Source organism: Phacochoerus africanus, chromosome 14 (assembly GCF_016906955.1).
Source record: "Phacochoerus africanus isolate WHEZ1 chromosome 14, ROS_Pafr_v1, whole genome shotgun sequence".
Taxonomy (NCBI): domain Eukaryota; kingdom Metazoa; phylum Chordata; class Mammalia; order Artiodactyla; family Suidae; genus Phacochoerus; species Phacochoerus africanus.
This window is the reverse complement of record NC_062557.1, coordinates 6,209,183-6,236,277: the sequence shown is the minus strand read 5'-3', so window position 1 is coordinate 6,236,277 and position 27,095 is coordinate 6,209,183. Positions and strand designations below refer to the sequence as shown.

At 50.2% G+C, this 27,095-nt stretch overlaps 2 protein-coding genes and 4 non-coding genes across 6 annotated transcripts; 3 read left to right on the top strand and 3 right to left on the bottom strand.

The window, feature by feature from the left end:
• Positions 1-122: 122 nt before the first annotated feature.
• On the top strand, positions 123-195 carry TRNAR-CCU (transfer RNA arginine (anticodon CCU)). Its single transcript has one exon. It is a non-coding gene; the product is annotated as a tRNA-Arg (tRNA).
• A 398-nt stretch (positions 196-593) lies between these two features.
• Positions 594-666, bottom strand: TRNAR-CCU (transfer RNA arginine (anticodon CCU)). Its single transcript has one exon. It is a non-coding gene; the product is annotated as a tRNA-Arg (tRNA).
• A 318-nt stretch (positions 667-984) lies between these two features.
• Positions 985-1,057, bottom strand: TRNAR-UCG (transfer RNA arginine (anticodon UCG)). Its single transcript has one exon. It is a non-coding gene; the product is annotated as a tRNA-Arg (tRNA).
• A 436-nt stretch (positions 1,058-1,493) lies between these two features.
• On the top strand, positions 1,494-1,566 carry TRNAR-CCU (transfer RNA arginine (anticodon CCU)). Its single transcript has one exon. It is a non-coding gene; the product is annotated as a tRNA-Arg (tRNA).
• A 3,929-nt stretch (positions 1,567-5,495) lies between these two features.
• On the bottom strand, positions 5,496-11,579 carry ATP5PD (ATP synthase peripheral stalk subunit d). The gene is made up of 6 exons (XM_047757635.1): positions 11,499-11,579; positions 8,823-8,953; positions 8,458-8,554; positions 6,913-6,984; positions 5,840-5,902; positions 5,496-5,693 (listed from the first exon to the last, which is right to left on the bottom strand). The coding sequence occupies exons 2-6, from the start codon at positions 8,942-8,944 to the stop codon at positions 5,562-5,564; spliced, it is 486 nt and encodes a 161-aa protein (XP_047613591.1). The 5' UTR covers positions 8,945-8,953; positions 11,499-11,579; the 3' UTR covers positions 5,496-5,561.
• A 92-nt stretch (positions 11,580-11,671) lies between these two features.
• Positions 11,672-26,442, top strand: KCTD2 (potassium channel tetramerization domain containing 2). The gene is made up of 6 exons (XM_047757626.1): positions 11,672-12,163; positions 13,758-13,866; positions 16,072-16,163; positions 20,098-20,193; positions 22,525-22,650; positions 23,688-26,442. Exons 1-6 carry the CDS (start codon positions 11,825-11,827, stop codon positions 23,715-23,717), a joined length of 792 nt encoding a protein of 263 aa, XP_047613582.1. The 5' UTR covers positions 11,672-11,824; the 3' UTR covers positions 23,718-26,442.
• Positions 26,443-27,095: the final 653 nt, after the last annotated feature.

Here is a 27,095-nt window from a genome sequence, read left to right as displayed (position 1 = left end):
GGCCCGGGCATCGCGCCATAGACATGCGCCCAGCTAAGTCAGACTTTGCAAGCCTGGGGGGCGGGGGGGGGGGGGGTCGGACCGCCTACTAGGGGGAGAAATACCGTCACTTCAAGCCGCGAGCCCCAGTGGCCTAATGGATAAGGCACTGGCCTCCTAAGCCAGGGATTGTGGGTTCGAGTCCCACCTGGGGTAAGGTTACCTTTTGCCCTTTTAGGACTGGGGAATCCTTATGCTGTTGTCCCTTCGTGTTCGACTTCGGCTGCACTGGGCTCGGCCTGCGGGAGGAAGACAGGTTCTGCAAGCAGAGACCCCCCCCAAGTCAGTAACCACACGCCGGCCCCTCTGGAAGCCTCTACCTTTTGGACAGCTCATAGGCGGAGGGTAAAGAGAAGGACCAAGACGGACACTGAGCCTAGAGCTGGGACTACCTGATTACAAATGAGACCCCTCTAAACTGTACGGCGGAAGGTGAGCAGAAACCAGGCGGGTGCTCGGGAGCATTGGGTCCTCAGGTCCGTAGGCTGTAACCCAGAAGGCCCACACATTACGTGCGCAAAAAGTGGCGGGGGGGTTAGTGTCCCGCTCAGCTTCACCCCAGGTGGGATTCGAACCCACAATCCCTGGCTTAGGAGGCCAGTGCCTTATCCATTAGGCCACTGGGGCGCGATAAACGGGAAAGAGCACGTGGTCCATGCTAACGCGCAGCCGCAAGCGCGCAAATCACACTCGATCCCCCCACCACGCCGGCCAGGCCACGGCTGGAGCACGAGTGCAGATCATAGGAAACCTGCAGGACAACCAGAGGGTCCACCTGCGGGGCTAAGAGAAAAGTCAGGGTTAAAGGTATAGGCGACTAGCAGCTCTGAGGGGAAGGGGCTTTCCTTGAATGCGAATGCAGGGAGGCGGAAGGACGGGGTTAGTCGAAACCGGGTAGCATTGCTGCGCGCCGAACTGCCAGGAGCCGCTCGTTCAAAACTAATGCGACCACGAAGGGACTCGAACCCTCAATCTTCTGATCCGAAGTCAGACGCCTTATCCGTTAGGCCACGCGGTCACGACGCCCACCTTCTTGGAATGCGGTATTTAAGCGTAGCCCCCTTGAAAGTGGCTCTGGCGTCGGAGGAGACCGCGTTTAGCCACGGGGTGTCTCCCAGGTGTGGCCAAGGAAAAACCAGGATGCACCCATAGGTCACCAAATAAGCATACAGGTGACTCATTTCTCAAGGAAACCGTGTGGCCTAATGAGTACAGCGGCTGATTTCAGACTAAGAGTTTGAGACCCTTCGTGTTGGAAATGTTTTAATTATAAAGAGGGTACCCCAGATCCCCGTTATTGTCCTTGTTTTAGATACGAAAAGACCACCTGGAACTGGTGGGTAGGGCTGGTGTCCAATCGGGCTTTGCACTTGGGAACTTCCGGGTTGACGTCATTACGCAGACCTGAGGCATCATATTTCAAGAGGCATGTGATCGCGCGCCGTTTGCGTGAAGCCCCAGTGGCCTAATGGATAAGGCACTGGCCTCCTAAGCCAGGGATTGTGGGTTCGAGTCCCATCTGGGGTGAGGTAGTGCGAGATACTCCTTTTCGACTTTTTAAAACTACCATTTAAAAAGAGTACGAAAAATCTTGTGCCATACTATCTTTTTTTAAGAGCATATTTTGGTGTGGCAATTAATTTGCCCGGTTTTTTTTAAAATCAAGCCTTAAATTTTGAAAGGTATGGGTCCCCACGTCTTGTTGCCTCTTTGGGTTGGTAGATCACGTGGTGAAAACTACAAAACCCCGAGCAAATGAAGCGACCGTGTTCTGTATGAGTTCATTGCTATAAAGTTAAAAGCAGGCAGCACCTTAACCCCTGGTCCCTCCCTGCCCCGCAAGTCCCTCCCACTGGAGACGGGCCGGCGGGTTGGGGTGCTGCTCAATTCCATTGAGAGGGCACCCACCACACTGTCCTGTGCTAGGGCGGGGAGAGGTGCAAGGAAGCTCGTGTGTGCACGCGCATGGGACAGGGCGGTAATAACTGCCAATCTCTTGTGTATACCCAAGTCCCAGCAGGAAAAAATGGCCGGCTCACATCGCATAATCCCCGGAGTGTTGAAAAAGGGAGAGATGTCCTTTTTTTACTTCCACACTCTTCTGTATATATATCATATATATACTGCCCTTTAATTAAATGTTTAATTTTTTTAAATTGTACTATTCTGGCCAGGGGTAATTTTTTCTTTTTTTAACCTTGAAGCCATTGGTCTTGAGAAGTTCTGAGTAGCTCTCCAGGTTGACTGTCTCACACTGTGGGCACTTTGGGGATACTATATTTATTTGGGAAGAGACTGCACTGCATCAGATTTTCATAAGTCCTTGACTCAAAAAAGTTTAAAAACCACCCCTCCTTGTACTTTTGGAAAAGAAATAAACTGCAGGTACAGAATCCTCCTCTCCCTTCTCCAGGGTCATCCAGAATTCTCCCTGTTCTCTCTGCTCCAAGGCAGTCACCAAAGTTGTATGGATACGACTTTTCGGCTGTCTCTATATCCCAAGTCCTGCCTGGTGGCTGCAGCACTACTGGAGCCACCGCTTCCCTTCTAGGTCTTAGGGAGGCTTCAGTTCTCCCTAAAACTATCCTCCAGACCCTGCCTCCATGGAGCTTACATTCCAGTGAGAGAGAAGACAGTAAACAAGTAAACTAAAAAACAAGGTGATTTCAGAGTAAAGAGGGTGATGGGAAACTAGTAGTTGAGTAGTCAGAGAAGGCTTCTGGGTACTGAAGAGCAAAGGTACCAACTCCTCACGCTCAGGGGACTTCTTATCTTGGCTGATACACTGCCTCCCTCAAGGGCTGTGGTGAGGCTCAATGAGATCTTTATGTAAAGTGACTGGAATGATGCCTGGACAGTAGCATGTGCTCTGTAAGACAAGCTCTTACCATTTACTAACATAACTAGTTTGCTCCATTACTCAGGGTTGGTGAACCCCTGAAGCTCAAATTTCAACTGACATTTCTTCTCTTTCATTCATAATAAATTCATATTAAGATCATTCTGATTGGTTACGATCGTTCCCAGTGGCAGTGACAAGGCCAGGTCTTTAACCCGCAGCACCACAAGAGAACACCTGTTTTTGCTGATTTGTCTTGTAACTTTTGCCATATAGGATCTTCTCTTTAGTGATTTGAAGAGCATAATCCTACTTTACTAGAGGTTTTTTTTTTGCCCCCCAGCATGTGAAAGTTCCTGGGGCCAGGGATTGAACCCACACAACAGCATCCATCCAAGCTGCAGCAGTGACAATGCTGGGCTTCTGAGCCACCAGGGAACTCCACTAGTGATTACTATTATTATTTTTGCTTTTTAGGGCCGCACCTGCGGCATATGGAGGTTCCCAGGCTAGGGGCTGAATTGGAGCTACAGCTGCTGGCCTACACCACAGCCACAGCCACACCAGATCCAAGCCGTGCCTGCGACCTACATCAAAGCTCACGGCAATGCTGGATCCTTAACCCACTGAGCAAGGCCAGGGATTGGACCCGCAACTTCATGATTCCTAGTCGGATTCATTTCTGCTGTGCCACAAGGGGATCTCTGCTAGTGATTATTTTTAATGTGAAATCAATGCATGCTCAATGCAAAAACTTCAAACAACCCAGGTTATAAAAATTAAAAGTGCCCGAATCCTTCCTAAATGCTTTTGGACTGAGATCATGTTGTCATGTTTTCTACTGCTGTTTCTTCCCGAGGCTTCCAAGCCTCTCCCTCAAATGCTAGGGAACCCTCCCTTATGTTACACAATTTCACAGGGCTCACATCAGTTCTTCCCTTGAGCACGTGTTCTAACCACACTCCAAAAGCAAACTCAGTGGCTTTTCCTAAGACTCCCCATGTTTTCAATTGTCTGAATCCTTAGCTCTTCATCTGGATGGCTCAGTGCCAGCTCAATGATTCACAGCCTGGGGGGAGGGAGCATGTGGTTCTGGTTTTTGTTTTGTGCATTCAAGGCCTAGTGCAGCTACGGCTGAACATCCCAGGTTATGACTAAAGCAGCTCTAAGTGAACAGGCCTCACCCTACCCCTTTGTAAGTCAGGGGTGATGGCACCCAGGCTCTGCTCTGCTTATCCTCTAAGACGACATTACTTTCGTGAGGGTTCTCAGCCACTGTGGATCTCCAAATTCCATCGGCTATCTCCGGGAGAACTGTCACAAAACTGTTACACTGTGCATTAACACCCCTCCCCCAGGAGGCTCTTGCCTGCAGGATTTAAGCCATATCAAGTCAGATGCCTTGGCCTAGATCGCTTTCTTACCTAGAAACTTACCAGGTTATCTCATTTTCATCACAACCCCAATGTTTGTAAATGAGAAAAGGAAAGACGGCAAAAGATTAGTCTAGAACCAGCAATTAAATGGTCACGAGCGTTAAGTGGGAGGTCCTCTGACTTCAAGGGCAACAGAACTTTCCTCACCACTTCACTGTATTTCAAACCACCTGTATTTCCTGGCATTGCTCAGGAGTCCTGTTAACTATCATAAATACTGGGATTTTTTAGTTTTGGCCGTCCCGCAGAGTTCCTGGGCCAGGGATCAGATCCGACCCACAGTTGCAACCTAAGCCACAGCTGCGGCAATGCTGGATCCTTAACCAACTGTGCTGGGCCAGGGATCGAACCTGTGTCCCAGTGCTCCCAAGATGCTGCCAATCCCATTGCACCACAGCAGGAACTCCTAGGAATTTTTTTAAATGAAATGATAGAATTACAATAATTTCCTGGAGTTCCTGTTGCAGCTCAGCAGAAATGAATCTGACTAGCATCCACGAGGACGCAGGTTCGATCACTGGCCTCGCTCTGTGGGTCTGGGATCCGGTGTTGCCATGAGCTGTGGGGCAGGTTGCAGACGAGGTTCGGATCCCACGTTGCCCTGGCTAGGGTGTAGGCCGGCAGCTGTAGCTCTGATTTGACCCCTAGCCTGGGAATCTCCATATGCCACAGGTTCGGCCCTAAAAAGACAAAAAATAATAATAAATTTCCTACATTCCTACACAAAGCTGTAACAGGTTTTAACTTTGTGACAGAATTTCTTTTTATAGGACATTTATACTCAAGAGACAAAGCACAGCAAAGGAGATCCCTGCTGCTACTCACCCTGCTGTTACACCTGCAACTTGGACCATCTGTTCTCGTGACTTACTAATGGACAGGAAGCACTCTAGGAACCCGTGGTTTGGAAGCAAAGGGAAAGTTGAAGGGAATCAGTAGCTAATGCTTCATCTTTACCGTGTTCCAGTGAAATACACTGTGAGCGGCCCCGCTAGCATGTGTTAAGATTTCAGCGGCCCTGGAGGCTTAGTAATTGTCTCCTTCATTTCCCAACCACTAAACAGCGGGCCCAGCACACACCTGGAGGCTCACCTGTCCATCTGGACAAAAACTCCACTCCCAGTGAGGTCACCTCAGAGTTTTAACTCTCTCGACCGCAAAGGAGCAGACACACACAGCACTACGTAATTATTTTTAATGTCCAGAGTTTATAATTCGAGGGCCAGAGCTTTCTCCGAGATGCAAGTTTATAAACTCTCAATTGGCCTGTGAGGCCAGTAGGGATACTTCTTCTTGTCTAGTTTGGTTTCTGGGAAGACTTCATTCAAGTCCTCGATGGTCATCTGATCAAATGGAATTATGTTCTTCATCTTCTCCAGCTGGAAAGAGGGGACATGTGCAAAGATAAAAAGGGCTGCGGAGAATCCAAAAACAATTCAAGGCAGGTTACTGCTACTAGGGGAAAGGCGTGTGGCCACGAAAGAGAGAAAACACATTACAGGCTAAGGCCAAGGCGCATCCTCACCTCTTTCTCATATGCCTCAATCCTGGCCTTTGAGAGAGACAAAAACTCAGCACATCTTTTCACCTTTAAGAGAGGAGAGACATTCTGTTTTGAAATCAAGTGGTTCCGTCCTGACCCCGAGGCTCCCAGGATGAGAGGAGTCCCAGAGCCCACTCTTGCTTCCCCTCTCTGGAGAGCATGTGGCCCCAGACTCCCCGGGAGCTGGTTGGGGAGGCAAACCACAGCTCTCCCTGCCCCCGCAAAGAGCCCACACAGGAGAACCTGCCGAAGCCGAAGATGGCAGGACCAGGGTTCTTTGGCAAGTTATTCGCCTAGGCAACCTGCAAAATGCCTGTTCACAGGGGCCTACTGAACGGTCAGGACAGGCCACCTGACCACCCAGCCAGATTCTGTGGCTGGTTCCAACATTTGGCCTGCTGCACCTTCTAGCAATCAGGTACCTGACTCCCACCTTGCATAACCTGCCTTCTCAGTTCCCACTCCTTGACTGTTTTTACCAGCTTTCTTGAGGTATAACTGACCTACAGTAAGATGCACGGATTTAAAAAGCGCCACTTGCTAAGTTCTGATACACGTAACCACCTTCAGAGCCATCCCAACAGTGAAATATGTAGAGGGCTCCCCTGCCCCGCCACTACTGATGTGCTGTCACCACCAGAGGGTTGGTTGAAGCTTTTAGATTCCAGAAATGGAATCATACAGTAAATACTCCTTTGCTGGCTTCTTTCACTCAACCTAATTTTTTTTTTTTTTAAGGCTGCACCTGCAGCACATGGAAGTTCCCAGGTTAGGGGTTGAATCTGAGCTGCAGCTGCTGGCCTACACCACAGTCACAGCAACGCTGGATCCTTAGGCCACTGAGAGAGGCCAGGGATTGAACCTGCATCCTCATGGATACTAGTCATTGTTGAGCCACAGTGGGAACTCAACATCATTATTTTGATGTTCACGCATGTCACTGCCTTTATTGATTTAAATCCTTTAAATTCACTCCACCTTAACCTTACTTGTAAGAAACACAAAGCTGCCAGGAATTAAGCATTCTAGAATAAATAAGAGCCTCGACTACTTACATCTTCTTGCTCTTCAGCATCCACCTGAGCAGTGTATTTATCCTCTGGCACAGGGACCTTCAGGGCATTAAACTACAAACACAGGGACAGTGAGTTGATGTTAATATGACCAGGAGCCCCCCCAAAGGGCTCAAAGCTACTAATCCTAACAGAACACACAAAAACACGTTCTCCATTCCAGGGGGAAGCCAGCATGCGTCCAGGGGGCAGTAGTGGAAAGAGTAGGAGACTGGCAATGAGAGCTCAAGGCTCTCCTCTGCCTCGTCACTGACTGGAGACCTTGCACAATCTTTATTACAATGAGTTTCCCTTTCTTCCCTGATAAAGAGAGTTGGACTTGATGACATCAGAGAACCCAGTAGTTCTAAAGTAATTCTGCTTTCTTTTACTGTTTTTTTTTTTTTTTTTTTTTAATGGCCCCACCCTCAGCATACGGAAGTTCCCAGGGCAGGGGTCGAATCGGAGCTACAGCTGCCAGCCTGCGCCACAGCAACGGGGGATCCGAGACACATCTGGGACCCTCACCACAGCTCACGGCAGTGTGGGATCATTAACCCACTGAGCAAGGCCAGGGATTGAACCCGCATCCTCACGGGTTCTAGTCGGGTTTGTTAACCACTGGGCGATGAAGGGAACTCGCTCTGCTTTCTCTTTTAAATGAAACCCTAGTGGACTGATTGGCAGAAGTCACGTGTGGGTAATGGAGATGGAGGAGGGGGTCTCCTGAGAAGACAGGGTAGTGTTTCAGCCCCAGCACTTAGCACTGGAACTGGCGCAGAGTGGGCCGGCGATAAGCATCTGCTGAAATAAACAAACAACCTTGGGATACTGAAATTTAACATCAGAAGAGGACAGGAGGGTGAGAGATCACAGCTCTAAAGGACAGTTAAAAAAAAAGCAGAGTAAAGAGGAAAACAGTAAAAGGGTAGAAAAAAATGTTAATTTGTTCTAAAAGGGGGCAGCTGGGGAGCTAAGAAGGCACTCAGGCAGAGGTGGGCAGAAACATCCAACTCAACAGCCCTCTGGCTCCTAGATTAAGGCCCTACTGAACTGTTTTATTTTTGGCTTTTTGCCATTTCTTGGGCCGCTCCCTCGGCATATGGAGGTTCCCAGGCTAGGGGTCGAATCGGAGCTGTAGCTGCTGGCCTACGCCAGAGCCACAGCAACGTGAGATCTGAGCCACATCTGCAACCTACACCACAGCTCACGGCAACGCCGGATCCTTAAGCCACTGAGCAAGGCCAGGGACCAAACCGGCAACCTCATGGTTCCTAGTCGGATTCGTTAACCACTGCGCCACGACGGGAACTCCTGCACTGTTTCTTAGGGTAAGAAACCCACTGAATGACCAGACCCTGAATTCTCTGCACCCATTTACTATTTAAATCTATCATCATGAGACTTCCGGCCACACCCACCCTTCCTGAGCTGCCTTTGGGATCTGAGTGTTGGGACCATCCTTCTTTCCTGTCATTCTGCCAGTGTAATTACCCATCGTCCAGCTGCCCACCTATGACCACAGCACAAGACCAATGCTTTAGTTACCTTCTTCTCAAAGTCATCTACCAAGCCAGCCTTTGCCACGGTGGCCTTGTAGTAAGCCCAGTCAATAGCAGGTGGCTTCTCAGGTAGAGCAGCCAACCTATCATGCAGAAAAGCAAAAGTTAAGGTTGTTCCATGAGCAACAGAAAATTTACCCAGTAATTTCTCTGTTCCTTATTCCTACAGCCCGGTGCTATCATCCTAGGATAGAACTCATAGGTATGCATACAAATTGCTTTCATTTGGAAAATGCCCATGTTTCTTTATACTTTCTGCCAGTTTAAAAGCACCAGAAAGTCATATATAATTCCAAACCATGTTTCCACATTGTGACAGGTTAAGAGGCTCCCTCTTAGCAAGGTACTGACCTGGTGGAGAGGGTCTCATTCCAGGATTTCAGGGAGTTCGCAATGGCCTTCTGGTTTCGGGGTATGATCTCCCCAAAGGCTACCCAGTCAATGGCTTTTAGAGCAAGTTTCCGCCCAGCCATCTTCAGATCCTGGAAAATAAAACAGGTCAGATCAAAACAGAGCTCTTGGAGAGAATCCTCTGAAGGACATCTGAGAAATACACAAGTCTTTTTTTTTGTCTTTTTGCCTTTTCTAGGGCCACTCCCACGGCACATGGAAGTTCCCAGGCTAGGGGTCTAATCGGAGCTGTTGCTGCTGGCCCATGCCACAGGCACAGCCACGCCAGATCCAAGCCGCGTCTATGACCTACACCACAGCTCACGGCAACGCCGGATCTTCAACCCACTGAGCAAGGGCAGGGATCAAACCCAGAACCTCATGGCTCCTAGTCGAATTCATTAACCACTGAGCCACGACGGGAATTCCAGAAATACACCAGTCTTTAAGAAGGATCAGCATCAGCACTCACATCATGGCTCAGGGGTTAATGGACCTGACTAGTATCCCTGAGGACCTGGGTTCGATTCCCTGGCCTTGCTCAGTGGGTTGGGGATCCCCATTGCCACAAGCTGCGGTGTAGGTCACAGATGCAGCTCAGATCCAGCATAGCTGTGGCTGTGGTGTAGACCGGCAGCTACCGGTCCGATTTGACCCCTAGCCTGGGAACCTCCATATGCTGTGGGTGCAGCCCTAAAAAGACCAAAAAAAAGAAAAAGAAAGATCGGCATCTTGGGTGGTTTTATTAGTCAAGTAAAGGAATGAGGATTACTAAATCAAAAAAGGACAATTTAGGTTTTCAAATTCAAGGTGTGCAACTTGGCATATAAACACGATGGTCTTCTCTCTATTCCCTAACACCTAACTCATCCTTAAAAGCTCTGTTCTCTAGTGTTTGCAGTCCATGTACCTTTGGAAATATTGCTAACGTAATATTCATACATTACATAAAAGTTAATGGAAAAAAAAAAAAAAAAGGAGTTCCCGTCGTGGCGCAGTGGTTAACGAATCCGACTAGGAACCATGAGGTTGCGGGTTCAGTCCCTGGCCTTGCTCAGTGGGTTAACGATCCGGCGTTGCCATGAGCTGTGGTGTAGGTTGCAGACACGGCTCGGATCCCGAGTTGCTGTGGCTCTGGCGTAGGCAGGTGGCTACAGCTCCGATTTGACCCCTAGCCTGGGAACCTCCATATGCCACGGGAGCGGCCCAAAGAAATAGCAAAAAGACAAAAAAAAAAAAAAGTTAATGATTTAAATACATTTCCACTGAGTTTGCATTTAATTCACTGATTCTCCAGTGCACAGAACCTGACACATTTTAACAAAGCGTAGTTAAATAGAGCAGACTCTTGACCAGAATTTCCTCATCTAAAAAATGAGAATAGCTCTGCTTACCTAGGAAGGGTGTTAAAAAGTTACCAAGTGTAATTTGCACATCAATTTCCTCTACAATCTTTTTCTTTCTTTTTTTTAGGGCCGCACTTGTGGCACATGGAAGTTCCTTGGCTAGGGGGTCAAAGCTGCAGCCAGCCATAGCCACAGCAACGCTGGATCCAAGCTGCCATGTGCGACTTAGGCCACAGCTTGTGGCAACACCAGTCCTTAACCCACTGAAGAATGCCAGGGATTGAACCCGCATTCTCACGGAGAGGGCAGGCTATTAACCTGCTGAGCCACAAAGGGAACTCCGGCTCTACAATCTTATACAAACTTAAGGGGCTCTCTACCTGCTATTCATGTCTTATTATCCCCTGCAGCATTAGCACATACCCTGAGTATACTAGCAATACCCTTAAAAGAGGTATACAATACACGTGTGAATGTGAGAGAAGATGAAAATGCATCACTGCCGTTTCTTTTTTAAACAAAGACAGAATATGAGAAAATAGACATTAGGAAACAGATTGAAATATCAAAGGTCTTTACAAGCTATAGAGGGAGTCGCAAAGGAGGTGGAAGAAATCTTCCCCAGGATCTTAAAAAAAAAAAAAAACCATTCGTCCAATACCTGCTGCTTCCTTTTGCTCTCAGGATAGCTAATGTTACCCAGAGAGGAGGGGAGGGACAGGTGACTTTTAAATATGCCGAACAAACAAGTGCCCTCACAGAGACTATTCCAAGCACCAGCAGAAAGTAGGCTTCATAAATAAAGGGACTGTTGTCTTTTATTTACTACTGAATCCCCAGCGCCTAGAACAGATATTGCACACAGGAGGTGCTCAGTGAATATTTGTTGAACGGATAAACGAACCCTGCACTTGAGAGGCTCTGAAAGCTTCACACGCTCGAATGCTGGAACCCTAGTGTCACTCAGCAAGCTAAAACTATCTCCGAGAAACGTTTTCTCACCCTCCAAACCAGACTACTGAAGTCGGTCGCGCTGGGGCGGGCTAGACGAGACAAGGTTAGTAGAGGCTCCTAAGTCAAAGGCAGCAGGTCACAGAATGGTCCCTGCGACCTAGCGCTCGGGGGGGGAAGGGAGAGAAGGGGAGCGTGGAACAGCTGGGACACTGCCAGAGGGGAAACCGAAGGGCCCGGCGTCCTCGGCAAGGGTGCAACAAGGATCAGGCCCAGGTTTGGAGTCAGCAGGGCAGAAGAACCTGCAAGGGTCGCGACCAAGGCCCCAAACCCCACTCACCTTCACTGACTCCGGAGGCCCTCAGTCCAAGGCAGCAAGAAACGGAAGTGGATCACCGGAAGGCCTCACCTCAGCCAATCCCAAAGCTAAAGGGACGGGCCTTGTTTCCCAGGACAGCCAATAGAGATGACGGCTACTTCCGGAAATCCCGCCCCCGGAGGCGGCCGCAGCGCCTCCACAGCACGGGTCCCTGGGCGCTGGTTGGGGGCGCTCCAGTCCCTCTCCCCCGGCCCCACCCCCGCCGATGGGCCGGCCCGGCTCTCCCTGCCGAGAGATGGGCCGGCCCGGCGGCAGGTGGGCAGCGGCGGCGGCGGCGGCGGCCCAAGATGGCGGAGCTGCAGCTGGACCCGGCGATGGCCGGGCTGGGAGGGGGTGGCGGGAGCGGGCTGGGAGATGGGGGTGGCCCTGGCCGCGGGCCCCCCAGCCCTCGCCCCGCTGGCTCCACACCCCGCGGACACGGCCGCCCGCCCACCGCCGCCGCGCAGCCACTGGAGCCGGGTCCCGGACCGCCAGAGCGGGCAGGGGGCGGCGGCGCGGCCCGCTGGGTCCGGCTGAACGTGGGCGGCACCTACTTCGTGACCACCAGGCAGACCCTAGGCCGGGAGCCCAAGTCCTTTCTCTGCCGCCTCTGCTGCCAGGAGGACCCGGAGCTGGACTCAGACAAGGTGCGCCCCGCCCTCGGGCGCGCCCCCGGCCTTCGAACCCCTTCGTTCCTCCTAGGCTGGTCCCCAGATTGCTGCGCCACGCTTCTCACTGGCGGGTTCCTCGGGCCGAGACACCCTTCCCACCTCTTTCCCCGTCAAGCTAACGCCAGGGGCTCTTCTCCATCCTCAGGCGCAGGCAGCCTTTCTCTCCTATCCCGCCCTTCGTTCTCAGCGCCTCCTACCCCACACTATGCCCACTCTCACCCACGAGAATCCACTCCACACCCCTCCTCCGAATTTCTCTTTGCACCTCATCCCAGCCCCTCAGGTGTGCGTGAGTTTTTTTCCCTGGCTCCTCTTCAGCCCCTCACCGCCTGTGGCAGATGCATCCAGAACTGGGTCAGGATGAGCTAAGGCATCTTTGTAGCTTTCTCACACTTCCTCTCGGACCCCTGTGCCAAGTTGGGTGAAGCCTGGGTCTGACGATGACAGCTGCAGGAAGTGCTTCTCGTGATATTACACATCTTTTCTGTGATCCTGGTCCCTGAGCTCGTATCTGGTAACTGTCACTGTTTCAGATCCATATTTGAGATCATATATATTCCTTGGAAAGAGGTTACCATTTGCCAGTGCAAATCTAAGCTGACCGGCTAAGACTAGTGAAAATGAAACCCAAAGAGTGCCATTGGGCAAAAGATGCATGGCTGCTAACCAAAGAGTTGAGAGTGACAAGCCACTTAACCCATTTTCAGTTTCAGCCGTTTGAATTTCTTTTTAACTTTATACGTTCATCTTTTAATTTCCAATTTATGGGCATTGACCATTACTTCACTGCCTTATAGCCCAGGTAGCACTCAGGTGTTCCTTTGCAACAAAGCTGGGGTTGGATAAACATTGGTCGATTTCATTTATTCATCTCCTGCTTCTCCAGTAATAAGTCTCAGATTGAAGACCGGTCCTGCCCTAACTTTAAAGAGTTTCCAAAATCTTGCTCAGAAAAGAATTATTTTTATCTGCCCCCAGATTTTCCTCGTTGCAGTAGCAGCCAGTTTCTTCTTGTTCCCTTTACTGTAAAGATGAGTAGGATTAAAACTGCTCAGAGCCAAGTCCTGGCAGTGCCAAGCTTCCTCTGGGCACAGAGCTAGGATGTGTGAGTTACAGCTGCCAATGCAAACTCCCACTGATGTTGGCCCTGAGCTCAGGAGCAATGCCAACTAAACAGAGGTTTTCTTGGAATTAGGAATGTGACTCGGGGACAATAGAGAAGTCAGTATGTCCATCTCACGCAAAAATTTTGGTCCTGCAACCATAGCATTTTCTTCCTGTTTCTTAGTAACAAACGTTCCAAAGGAAGAATGTTGGTAATTGTTTCTGAGTGAAGATTTTAAAATTTCAAGCTAAAGCCTGGATGATGAATATCACTGTACATCTGTAACACCCTCCCTGGAATGACCTTAAAGTCAGAGATGCATAAAGCTGGCCTTCTTGCCGATGGTTTGTGATAACCAACTAGCAGAACTTATCCTCTCACTGGTGACTTGTGACAGAGGGGTGGAAATCCTGCCCTGACCTAGTCGGAAAGCTCCACAATGACACCCTTGTGTTTGTTTGGCAGGACGAGACAGGGGCCTATCTGATTGACAGGGACCCTACCTACTTTGGTCCCATCCTAAACTACCTCCGCCACGGGAAGCTCATCATTACGAAGGAATTGGCAGAAGAAGGTAAGAAGAGTGTTTGCACAGGACATTTTTAAAGTTCAGGCCGAATCTTTAAAGCTGTGACACACACTTGAATTTTGAGATATTCATTGAGCTCATGTGCAGGTGTAGCAAAGGTTGATGAAAATGAGCAGGGGGCCAGAGTTCCCGTTGTGGCGCAGCAGAAATGAATCCAACTAGGAACCGTGAGGTTGCGGGTTCAATCCCTGGCCTCGCTCAGTGGGTTAAGGATCCAGCATTGCCATGAGCTATGGTGTCAGTCACAAACGCACTTGGATCTGGCCTTACGGTGCCTGCGGTGTAGGCCAGCAGCTGTAGCTCCACTTAACCCCCTAGCCTGGGAACCTCCATATACCACAGGTGCAGCCCTTTAAAAAAAAAAAAGAAAAATGAGCAAGGAGCCTCCAGTTATCTAGTCTTAGCTGAGAGGTCTTGAAGGAGCCCTTTTAGCCTCTCTTCAGCCCTCTCCAGGAGGAAGAAGATAGGCAGCTCAGCTTCGGATGTAGCGCCGGAAGTTTTTTCTGAACCTGCAGGATCGTCAGGATCCCTTTTTACGTGTACTTCTTACCAGCAGTGAGCATCCACAACCTGAAGCAGAAATCTCTGACGGCTCCATACGTTCAGTTTTAGTTTGAACTTGCGGCTGTTAAAAAAATTAAATAATAAAAGCTTGGCCTCCTTTCTCTTAAGAGTCCTCGTGCTTCCTTATAAATTTTTGCAGCTGACCTAAATCATGTTCCAGCCCATTGTCAGGTGCATCATTAGTTGACTCATCAGTTAGGTTTGTAGGGCATTTGGACTGTAATTGGGTCAAGACATCTTTCTAGAAGGCTGTCTTGGTCTCACTGAAATGTTCAGTTGAAGATTGGGGCCTGTGCCTAAATCCGGGGCACCCTGACCCAGCTCTGGGTAGGAAAGCTGTAATGGCCATGCTGGTTAAGTGGCTGCAAAACGCCACTCTTCCAACCAGTCAAGAGTAATTACTGCCCTTTTTTTTTTTTCTTTTCTTTTTTGGCCACACCTTTGGCACATGGAAGTTTCCTGGCCAGAGATCGAATCTGAGTGACAGCTAAGACCTGCACCACAGCTGAGCCAAGGCCAGATCCTTAACCCACTGTGCCACAACAGACACTCCCCTCTCCCCCCCTCCCTTTTTTTAATGCCTCCTCTTTTTTTTTTTTAAACACTTCAAATGCTTGCAGATAGTGGGACTAGTACAATAAATTACCTACATCCAGCTTCAACAGTCACTAACTCATAAGTAGGCTTATTTCTTGAAACGGGGAGCCTTAAGCATCTTTTCTAATGCCTGGAAAAATTTGTTTTGAAAATAATTTCAAACTTAGAGAAAAGGGCAAAAACAGTACAAGAAACTCCCTTTACCCAGATTCACCAGTTTTGAACATTTTTTGGTCAGATGTGCACTGTCATTCATCCATGCTCTCCTCCCACTTTTTCCTCTCCCCCTTCCACCGTTTTCTTTCCTGAACTGTTTGAGACTGGGTTACAGACTTCACCTCTTAATACTTGAGCCTCTTGTCCCAGTAACAAGGACCTTCTCTCACATAGCCACAGTAGTGAGCAAAATCAGGAAATTTGATATTGGTAAATACTTTATAGCTTATAGTCTAATTTTGTCAGTTGTTCCAATAATGGCCTTTCTGGCAATTGTCTTCCTGGTGCAGGATCACACATCCCCTTCAGTTGTCCCATCATCTTTGATTCTGTTTAGCATGGGATTCTTTCAGTGGCTGCCTTTTACATTGTTCAGATAACAAGCATCTTATTAAATTTGGTCCACATAAATTTACACACATACACAGACGTTCGGTCAGTTTTAGGACAAACTGGCTAAAAACTGCAAGCTCAGGAGTTGTCCAGCAGGACTAGTTCCAGGAACTAAGTGCCATATGGAAAAGGTGTCCTGCAGCTAATGGGCAGGTGCAGAGATTGCTGGGGAAGGTGCCAGGTGGGAAGCTGTGGGGCTGGAACAGAGTAAACAGAGCAGACCTTTGTGCTTGACTCACTGATGCTGGGGAAAAGGTCATGGGTGCACCCCAAACCCCAAAGAAACATCTCCCAGGCTGAAGGAGAGAGACTCGGCTCGCATTTGAAGAATGCAGTTCGTGGTGAGCATGCCAACTCCAGCCTCTGCCTGCTGTGTTCTGGGGGAGTTTGCACACTTCTTACTGCGGTGTGATCCTCTAGGTGTGCTGGAGGAAGCGGAGTTTTATAACATTGCATCGCTCGTGCGGCTGGTTAAGGAAAGGATACGGGACAACGAGAACAGAACCTCACAGGTAATGGATTTTGAACTCCTGAGGGGGGAACTGTGCCAAATGGCTCTTTGTCCCCGTGATTTGGAATGGACCGTGTGCTGCTCTGCGAGATCCCTGCCTCTCCCCTTAGAGCCAGAGGTCTGTGTGGAACACTGTCCATCCGCCAGACTTGTTCCGAGCAAGGAAAGCGAGGAGAAGAAATCACAAAGAAAATTAATGGGGAGGTTGTGGCTGCTCACCGTAGGGCAGCGGGAGGAGCCACAGTACTTGAGGTTCAAAGCCTTTGCTTTCCCACGGAGTATGTGTCTCCCTACATGTCCACATGGAGGCCAAACAAGCTCTTGCTTCGGCCTGTTGGCTTCTCTTTATTGGAACCAGCCTTCAGCCCATGACCATGTCACATCTAGCCTGATGGGAAACCAGTTACGGTGTAGACTTTAGAAGTGGCTTGTGAATCATGCTTCTAAGATGTTATCAAGCTTCTCTTTTTATTATGAGGTCTGGATTTTTACATTAGTTTAGTGGATGTGGTGACAAAAAACAAACAGAATTTGCCACTTTGTTTGAGAAGGGAAGGCAGTGGGGCACATTTAGCTTATTTCATGTCACATCGGCCATCGTGTGTCTCAAGTAGCCACAGTAGCTTCTCTTAGGCTCTTGGGTCTCTGGGACTGCTAGGAGGAAGTGCCCTCAAGAAGCTCAAAGTCTAGCAGGGAAAAACAGACGCTCCCTTTCATGTATTTAGGCTTTATTTTAAGAGAGTTTAACTTCAGTGACAGGGCAGAGTCAAATCCAGCATGACTTGCCTCTTAGCCCATCAGATACTGGTGGTGGATGCTTTTCTGAGATCTAATCTATTGCAAGATAGAATTTTCCTGTGAGGAGATCCCTTTATGGCTCAGCAGTAATGAACCTGATTAGCATCCATGAGGATGTGAGTTCGATCCCTGGCCTCAGTGGGTTAAGGATCTGGCACTTTCATGAGCAGTGGTGTAGGTCACACAGCTCAATCCTGCGTGGCTGTGGCTGTGGCTGTGGTGTAGGCCTGCCGATTCAGCCTCTAGCCTGGGAAAGTACTTCCATATGCTGCACGTGTGGTCCTAAAAAGGAAAAAAAAAAAAGATGACTTTTCTGCAAATAAAAAATAGGCAGTATGTTTATTTTCTAAAGCAAAAAATAATTCCTTGTTTTTTCCTTTTTTTTTTTTCCTCTTTTTGCCTTTTCTAGGGCTGCTCCTGCGGCATATGGAGGTTCCCAGGCTAGAGGTCAAATCGGAGCTGTAGCCACCGGCCTATGCCGGGGCCACAGCAACTCGGGATCTGAGCCATGTCTGCAGCCTACACCACAGCTCACAGCAACGCCAGATCCTTAACCCACTGAGCAAGGCCAGGGGTCGAACCTGCAACCTCATGGTTCCTAGTCAGATTCGCCAACCACTGCGCCACAACGGGAACTCCGTTTCCTTGCTCTTTCTGTGTTGGACTTCACATATCAAAATTTTCTGGCTCTACATGGAATTATCTGAATGATAATGGAGACTTATGATAAAAAATGAACTCTCTTAGCTATTTTATCTCCAGCACTTTGCAAAGGTGGAAAGAAGGGCTTCTTCGTTTAATTCTCTTGCATCTGGCCAGTGGCCGAAAGGCTCCCTTTTAAGGTTCAAAGATGAATTTGTCGTTGGTGTGCAGATCACCATATGAAATATGATCTAGCCTCACCAGTCTTTGCCATTGCATGTACACATGGCAACTTTCAGTCTTCCAGATACCTAATAGCTTAGACATTCTGAGAATCTAGCCTCATCTTCAGTTTTCCACATTGCAAAAAAAACCCCTTTTGATTGCTTAGGATAAATTTTGATGCTACCATAGATTATGTAATTTGAAACCATTCAGATCATGGCATCTGAACACACTCAGTTCTTTGCCTTCAGTGAATTCCTTGAGAGCGTTGTAAGGATTTCTGTTTGATGACAGCGATTAAGTTAATTAGTCCTCTAGATTCTGAAGCTTATGGATTTATACCCAGTTGGAAGCTTTTTTATTCTAGGAATGTCACGACCCTTTTGATGTTAATTGATCTTTCCATCTGGCCTCTTTATTTAGTGGAACTCTGGGCAGTGGATTTGATGTTTTTCAAAGACGACCTCTTTTGCATTTGGCACATGTGGCTCTGAGGCCGAGTGTGGGTTTCCGTGGCTGTCCCTTCAAACATGTTATCTCCTTTAATTTGTCTCCATATAAAGAGGACACATGGGGAGTTCCCATCGTGGCTCAGTGGTTAACGAACCTGACTAGGAACCATGAGGTTGTAGGTTCGATCCCTGGCCCCGCTCAGTGGGTTAAGGATCCAGCGTTGCCATGACCTGTGGTCTAGGTCATAGATGCAGCTCGATCCCAAGTTGCCTTGGCTGTGGTGTAGGCCAGTGGCTACAGCTCCGATTTGACCCCTAGCCTGGGTACCTCCATATGCCACAGGTGTGGCCCTAGAAAGACAAAAAAAATTAAAAAAAGAAAGAAAGAAAACACATGGCAGGCAATTGGGGGAAGCCTAAGGTGTGGGGGACTTACCCCACCTTTTTTCAGATATGTGACTCATATCTTTTAGCGGCACCATTCTGCTACGCTACTGTCTCTGGTGGTCTTTTTTGCTAACTGATTAATTTTGGTGTGTTTGGGAGCACCAGCATAAAGAGGCGGTACAGAAATCCTAAATACCTGTGGCTTTGGCAGCTGTAGCCACTCTCAGGTCTCTTGTGGTGCAGGACCTCTTAGCATATAAAACAGCCGGTGGTCTCTGAAGCGCATGGCTTGAGTAATTGAAATCCTTGGATTTGTCCTTACATTTTACAGGAAAGGAAAGGAAGGAAAGGAGAATTTTTTTACCTTGGTACCTTTTTTTTTTTTTTGTAGGGAGGCAATTACATTTCTTTAGAGAGAAAAGATATGGAGAAAATACAAGCGCAGGCAGACTGGGTTGGGGGGTGGAAAGGGAGAAAGAGAAAAAACAAGAAAGGAAGAGAGACTTAGTTCCTTGTTTAATGGTAGCTGTACCTTGTGTTTTGATTTTTGGTTTTGTTTTTTTGCCTTTTAGGTCCGCACCTGAGGCATATGGAAGTTCCAGGCTATGGATTAAATCAGAGCTGTAGCCACCAGCCTATGCCACAGCCACTCAGGTCCCAGCCAAGTCTGCAACCTACACCACAGCTCATGGTAATACCAGATCCTTAACCCACTGTGTGAGGCCAGGGATCGAACCTACATCCTCATGGATACTAGTCAGATTCATTTCTGCTGCGCCACAACGGGAACTCCTTTTTTTTTTTTTTTTTGGACCTTGTTTAAAAGGACAAAGTATAGAAAAAAGAATGCAAAAAAAATGCAGTGTTTTCAGGCAGACCTGGACTCAATTCCCAGCTCGACTTCCGATCTGCGTAATTGCTGTATGGCTCAGGCAAGACACTGCACTCTGAACACCAGTATCCTACGTGCCTTCAGGACCGCAGTGAAGACTGGAAGAGAAGGATGTAGCCCTTGGGGCTGGTGGCGCTTTATAACCAGTAGCTGCTTTTATTCATCCGGTATTTCCAAGTTGTTCTAAAATTAATTTTCCAGGTAGCTGAAGCCAACTCATCCCTTTGAAAAAGTGTTAAGTTTTCCTCATCCTTAAGGAAATAGTCCATATTTTCTTAACATTGTATTGAGCACATGACCAGACACCATCGATAACCTGGGTCGCTGTTGCCTCATGCCCTCCGGGGTGGCCAGTGAACGTGCCGTTTTTACTGAGAAACTACAGGCTGCTGGCAAAGGGCATAGTGGGTGGCCGCCAAGAAAAAAATCCCAAGCAAACTCCTCTCCGGTCGTTATTCGTTTGAAGCACCTCCCCGAGGCAGCTGCAAGCCATCGTGTCCTTGAAAGCATTCTTCAGAGTCTGTCTGTGCTTGTCGCAGGGCCCCGTGAAGCACGTGTACAGAGTCCTGCAGTGCCAGGAGGAGGAGCTCACGCAGATGGTGTCCACCATGTCCGATGGTTGGAAATTCGAACAGGTAAAGTTTCTTAGGCGGTGGCGGCCCCGAATCTCAGCCCAGGGGTCTCGCTCTTCCAGCAGTCACTGTTTGCAGCCAGTGAATCACCCTGGGGGTTGGACACGGCCAGGTGTGTTCCTTTTCAGAAACAGGAAAAGAGAGCCCCTCCCTCCATGTGGCTCCTTTGCGGGGTGGGAAGTGAGGGTTCCGTGACCGTGCCCAGAGGGAGCCAGCCAGCTGGTTTAGGCTTGAAAGTGCCTCTCTGGGTTTTTTTTTTCCCCCTCAGAGGGATTCCTCTCAAAAGTGCTGTTGATGGAGGTCTCCTGAGGCAACAGTAGGTTATGGATCCAGCATTGTCCCTGCAGCGGCTTGGGTCACTGCTATGGCACAGGTTCAGTCCTTGGCTTAGAAATTTTCATGTGCCACAGGTGCATCCAAAACATTTTTTAAAAAATTAAAAATGCTGTTGACACATTCTAGAATAAAAACCTCGAGGAGACTAGGGGCCAGCTGCTCCTTTGCTCATGCCAGGGTCAGATCTTTTCCATTCTGGATCCTGGTCGGGTTCGTTACTGCTGAGCCACGACGGGAACTCCACGTCGTTATCATTCGGGATGTGTGCCGTCCACCATACAGAGAGTGGTGAGCAGGCCTGATAAGAAGGGGTCAGACAACCGGGCAGGTGGTGTGGCCGTGTCCCCTCAGTGCGCAGGGATCGGTTCATCAGCTTTGTGCTTGTGATCCAGGCATCAAAACAAAGCACCTGAGAGCCAGGATTTTCCTGTTTTCTTCCACTAGATGGCAGAGTTGTTCGTCTGGCGTCCTCAAAACCCAGGGAGGCTGAGCATGAGTAGAATGACTGTTGTGATGAATCCTCCCTGTTTTTATGTAGAGTTTAGGAGATCTGCTGAACTGTCCCCAGAAGCTTACTGGTTTTTTGGGGTTTTTTTTCCTTTGTTTTTTGTTTTGCTTTTTAGGGCCGCTCCTGCGGCATACAGAAGTTCTCAGGCTAAGCGTCCAATCGGAGCTGCAGCTTCCGGCCTTCACCAAGGCTCATTGGCAACGCCAGATCCTTAACCCACTGACTGAGGCCAGGGATCCAACCTGAGTCCTCATGGATACTCGTCGGGTTTGTTTCTGCTGCACCACGACGGGAACTCCAGCTTAGCATCTTAAATAAGTTACCCTGTGTGTTATCAGTATCGTGTTGTAAATCAAATTCCCAAGCTTCTCTGTCTTCAGAGCAATGCTGGATGACCCTTCACACTTACCTCCCGCTGCAGAAGCAATGCTGCCTCATGCCTCAGCCTAGTTCTGGTTCAGGTGTGTGTCCCAAAATGTTGCCCTGCGTCCACACCAGCAGTGTTTTTTTCCCTGGTATAAAGTTTTAAAGGCAAAGGTGGCTCAGCAGTAACAAACCTGACTAATATCCATGAGGACGCGGGTTCAATCCCTGGCCTCGCTCAATGTGTTAAGGATCTGGCATTGCTGTGAGCTGGGGTGTAGGTCACAGATGCGGCTTGGATTCTGCATTGCTGTGGCTGTGGTATAGGCCGGCTCCTAGCCTGGGAACTTCCATATGCCACAGGTGTGGCCCTAAAAAGACAAAAAGAAACCCAACAACAACAACAACAACTATTTGTGAAACTAGTGAATGTTTTTTATCTTACTTTTCTCAGCTCATGAATGTGCTGTGGGAGGACAAAATATGCTCCCCTTGCCTCCGTTACACGGACGAGAAAGTCAGGGCCCAGCAAAGCCCAGCCATGCGGCCAGTCAGTGGTGCTCTCCTGACTTGAGGCCTCGCAGCCTTGCCAGGATGACCTCACCCTCAGGCTCAGCCTCTCCCTCTGCGTGTGAATTGCCTTTGCAGACAAGATCCTGGATCGGTCCTCCAGGAGCTCTTCTGTGACTCGCTTGGTGCTTTCTAGAGTCTGCACTGCCAGGCTCCTGGCTGGGACATCTGCTTAAAGACCAGCCAGCTCTGTGGAGGTGTTTTGGCTGAAGCAAGTGTCCATTTCCATTCACAGACACGCCCTAGCTCCTCTCAGGGTTTGCGAGCGGGACGGTGATCCTTTTCCTCCGGGGTGCTGCCTCTGGCCTGGTTTCAGGCACTGGGTTGAGGGGACAGTGGCAGAACTCGAGATTTCCTTGGCGGGGGGAGGGGGGGGGGCCTTGTCCGGGCCGCCCTGGTAAATAGCAGCTCCGTTTTCCCTGAGGCCCTGATAGTCCCAGAGAATTCTTCCTCCTTGAGAAGCAAGACAGCAAGCGCGCTCAGGAGGAGCAATGGATTTGTGCAGCCCTCGAGAATTTTCAGGTCCCTGTATGTTCATCGTCGTCTTGTTTTATCAGCTCATCAGCATCGGATCGTCCTATAACTATGGGAATGAGGATCAGGCAGAATTCCTCTGCGTTGTCTCCAGAGAACTTAACAACTCGACCAATGGCATTGTCATTGAACCCAGCGAGAAAGCAAAGGTAAGTGGCCGCACCCAGATTTCGCCTCTGACTCTGCTCCCCGCCTCTGCGAGGGCCTGGCCTGACCTGTTCCTCACTGATGTTTCGCTTTCCTTCTCAAGCCAGCTTTGCATTTCCCCCTCATTTTGGCCTTTTGATTGTTGTAATTTCTGTTGGAGCGGCAACAGAGGTGTTTAGTTAAGACACATGAAGCAAAAGGGGGTAGTCTTTTTCCCAGCCCCTGTCAAATCCATGGCAAAAGCTCATGGCCACTCATCACGAGAAGGTGAGGGTGCCGAAACTCAAAATTGGAAAGTATTTTGCCTTTATATTTGGAAACTGTTCTCTCTCTCTTTCTCTCTCTCTTTTTTTTTTTCCTTGCCTTTTCTAGGGCCGCTCCCGTGGCATATGGAGGTTCCCAGGCTAGGGGTCAAATCGGAGCTGTAGCCGCCAGCCTAAGCCAGAGCCATAGCAACGCAGGATCTGAGCCACCTCTGTGACCTATACCACAGCTCACGGCAAGCCGGATCCCCAACCCACTGAGCAAGGGCAGGGACCGAACCCGCAACCTCATGGTTCCTAGTCGGATTCCTTAACCACTGAGCCACGACGGGAACTTCCTCTTTTTTTTTTTCCTATCTCAAGAGAAAAAATGTTTGGTTACTTCTGTGACTCCCTGCCCCCTTCCGTTAACTACTGGAAGACTGTTGTACGCTGTTATCTTTTTTCTCCACCGAGCCCCCTCACACACACACCCGCACATGCTTCTAAGTCATCAGCATGTGATGAGCCTGAACCATGACCTTTGGTGTGGAGGAAGTGGTCCAAACAGCACGCAAACCTTAAGCCCAGCCGTGTTCAGCAAGCCTTTGACAATGGCAGTGCTTCAGGGGAGGTGGCCTTGCCTGCTGGGGAACTGTCTTGCTTCCTGACGGTTGTCATTGCTGCTCAGCGGGGCCCTGTGGAAGCAGCGCCAGGGCCCTTCCTTTCCCTCAGCCCTAAAGCAGCTGCATCCGGAGTCCAAGCCTCAGCCCTTCTTCCCCGCCTCCCCCTTCCAGATTCTTCAGGAGAGAGGATCTCGGATGTAAATTCCAGAACCCTCGACAACAAGAGAGCCACTGGCCGAGCACACCTGTAAAGTTCAGTCTTGCTCCTGTACAGTGACCGAGCTACCGCAGAGCAGAGCCGAGCCCGGCCCCCCCCCCAGTGGAGAAGCGTTCTGGTCAAAACCAAAGGAACCCCCCCGGCCCCCACCCGCAGGAACCCGAAGACAGATGCAGCTTCCGGCCGCAGAATACCTTTTCAGAAACCTGCTTTTGTTTTTGTAGCCAGTGTTATAACAAATCTTTACCACGCAGCCAGGCCAGGTTCCCAGTCGGAGCCCATGTAGGGGCTGGGGAGGGGAAGGCCCAGGTCCTCACACACGCTGTAGGCAAGGAAGCCGGAGCAAACAGAAGAGGGTCGTCCCTGAGCTGTGCCGTGTTCTCGCCCGAGCGTGCCACGTCGGATAGTGACAGCCACCTGGTAACACTCCTTCCCTCCTAAGTGCCCCGAAGCAACGCAGCAGATGCAGAGGATTCGCGCTTCAGGTTGTTGAGTTGCGGTTTGATGGAGCTGCCCTGGTCCCCCGCATTGCTGTGAATAGAGCTGCTTTGAGCAGGCGAGGAGGGGGCCCTTGGTTGTGGTTGGAGCCCGGGGGTCGCAGCCCAGGATTCTGAGCACCCAGCTGCTACCGTGTTCGGCTTTTCCTCATTTGTCTGGGCAGCCTAGACCCCCCAGGTAGCTGGCTTTCTCTGCAGGGAGAGGTTTGAGGCGGGCGGCCTCCTGCACCGAGTCGGGCAGGCGGGTGGGAGCTTAGGTAGCTTGTGTAACTGCTTCTGCAACCTTTTCTTGCCCTCCCTTGGCCCATCTTCCTTCCCTGACTTTCTAAACTGGGACTTTGGACTGGCCCTCCGATGGCTTAGGGTGAGGGCGGCTGTTTCTTTGAACGTTGCCACACATGTCGTGTTGTAGTACCCATGGTGTCGTCATTCTGTGACTCGCGGAAATGCCTTGACCAAAAGTGCGATATTCGTTTGTGTCCCTTGGTTTCTGACCATGGCAGACCTGCCTCACGCCGTCCCCCGTGGTGGCTGTGCACTTGCTGGGTGCCCTGAGGCCTCCTTCACCCCAGCCCTCCCGTCAGTTCTTCCCGTGGGGGGCCCCGGGGGCAAGGATCCAGCGCCCTTTGACCCGGAGTAGCGGAGCCCTCCTTTGGGCTCTGACCTCAGAGCTTGGAACTGGACTTGCTCTCTGCACGCTTGCGTCTTAGGGAGCAGTCAGGGAGCGCAAAGGGCCAGAGACCCCTCACTTCTCCCCAGGTGACTTTCGCAGTGTGGCAGGTGGTCCACAGAAGTGGGAGGTGCCCATGAGGAAAGCTCCATCCACAGAAGCCCCCTGCGGCCCGTGGCTCCGGGGCCCCTTCAGAGCTGAGGTTCTCTCTGCTCCACAGCTCGGCTGCTTACTGCGTGGCTCTGGGATGGTGGCTTTTTGAAAGTGACTGTCGACTGTGCCAAATGTCTTTTGAGCCTATACCGTCCTCCTGCCCAGATGGCATAACTTCTCCGGGATTCTCACGTTGCCCTCACCTCCCGTGAAGAGTAGGGTAGAAGAGTGTGCCCAGGGTGTGTGCTGACACGCCGTGTCTACACACCAGCCTGAATGTGCTTGTGGGCACCTCAGCAGTCCGGCCCTTGCCCGGGATGTTTACAGCTATAAGATGTTAGAGGAACTTGACCTGCGTCCCATCAGAAAGATTGCAGGCCTCCATCCTGTCATCTTTCAAGAAGAAAAAAGATTTGAGTGTGTCAAGGAAAAGCTGCTCTGACCGAGGAGGACAGAGGATGAGAAGCCAGATGTCCTTTGGCCACTTCGAATAAGTAACACCCTCCTGCGAAGAAGGGAAGCCATGTCACCTGGGGCCTCGGGCCCCATCAGGTTTGCTTTCCTGGGGCTCGCTTGATAATCAGCCTCTGGTCCCAAGCCAGCGAGGAGCGCGGAGGGCTGCGGGGCAGCTGTGATCCAGGCTACAGGACGCGTAGTTACTTTCCTCGAGCTTCTCAGGCCCACGGTGGATCCTGGGCAAAGACTGCTGAGCCCCTTGCTAAGCGCGCTGAGAAACTAGATGCTGGCTTTGACCAAGCTCCCTCCTCCCGGCCTGCTTCAGCGCCCCAGGGAATTGGAAGGTGATTCTTTTCTTAAGGTTTCTGGAAAAGTATCTCATCCACGCCCTTGATGAGCCAAGTCGGTGTCTCTTCTTGAAAGCCTTCTCCCTCCAGGAGAGGCCGGCCGATACCTCCAGGGAGAGGTCTGACCGGCAGCTTGGGGGTGTCATGAGACCAGTGACCCACACTCTCCGGTCGCCCAGTCCTGCCACGAGGGGAGTGTCGCTGCTTCCTCCTCTGCCCAGGTCGGAGGCCAGGCCCAGGGAGCAGCCTGGCACCTCCTGAGTGATGACACAGTAGCACGCTTCCGTCTTTTCCTCAGAACCTGCTCTTCTTTGCTGGCAGTGAGGCAGGGTCCAGCCTCCTCTAGGGCGACTTTGTTTCTGCAGTTTCAGCTGATCTCAGGGGCGTCAGGGAGTGTAGAGGAGGAAGGGGCAGCGCTGCTGAGCAGTAGCCTCACCCACACCCTCCAGCATGGCCTTTGATCCCGACCTTTGGGACCATGCCTGTCACTTGTGGGTGCCCTTTGTTACCATGTGTGTGTTTGAATGAAGTCTAAAATGCTGTGACCCTTTTTTCTTTCCTCCTGTCAATAAAGACATAAAACAAACTTCTGCATCTTGAAACCTTTGGTGTATGTTTTCCACGACTGCAGTCTCCTTGGTGTCTCCTGGCCCTTACTGTCGATGATTCTCAAACTGTTCTCAGCAGGTGAGTGTCCCTGCACCCCTTCCAGCAGGGCTTCTTACACAGTCCTCCTCTCTCCCGCTGCTAACACTGCCTGAGGGGGTGCGGGGCCCTCTTCCTCCTGGCTTTCACTTCACCGAATCTGAAAGGACCCAGAGAGTGCCGAGAACCAGAAGGTGGGGACAGATGGGCCTCCCACTGCAGAGCCCAGAGCCCGAAAGGGATGGGAGGAGTTTGAGATGGTTTTTAAGGGAAAAAAGTCTTCTGGGAGGAAATGTTCTCTGCAAGGAAGAGGATGAGTAGGAAATGTGATAATCAGGTAACCAACGACTTCGGTATTGATCACTGAGGCACCAGACAGGTATAGGACCCACAGAAGGCGTTAGGTCATCCCTGCTGCAGGTGCTTCCAGCTGGGGAGCTGGCTCTACCCCCAAAGGTGGCGAGCAAGGTATGTGGCTCCAAAGAGAGAGCACAGCACTTGTTAACAGGCCGTGTAGAAAGGAGCAGGCCCAGGGGACACAAGTGTCACAGGTGTAGTGGTCCTAGGACATAGTTCTTGCTACCAAGACTAGGG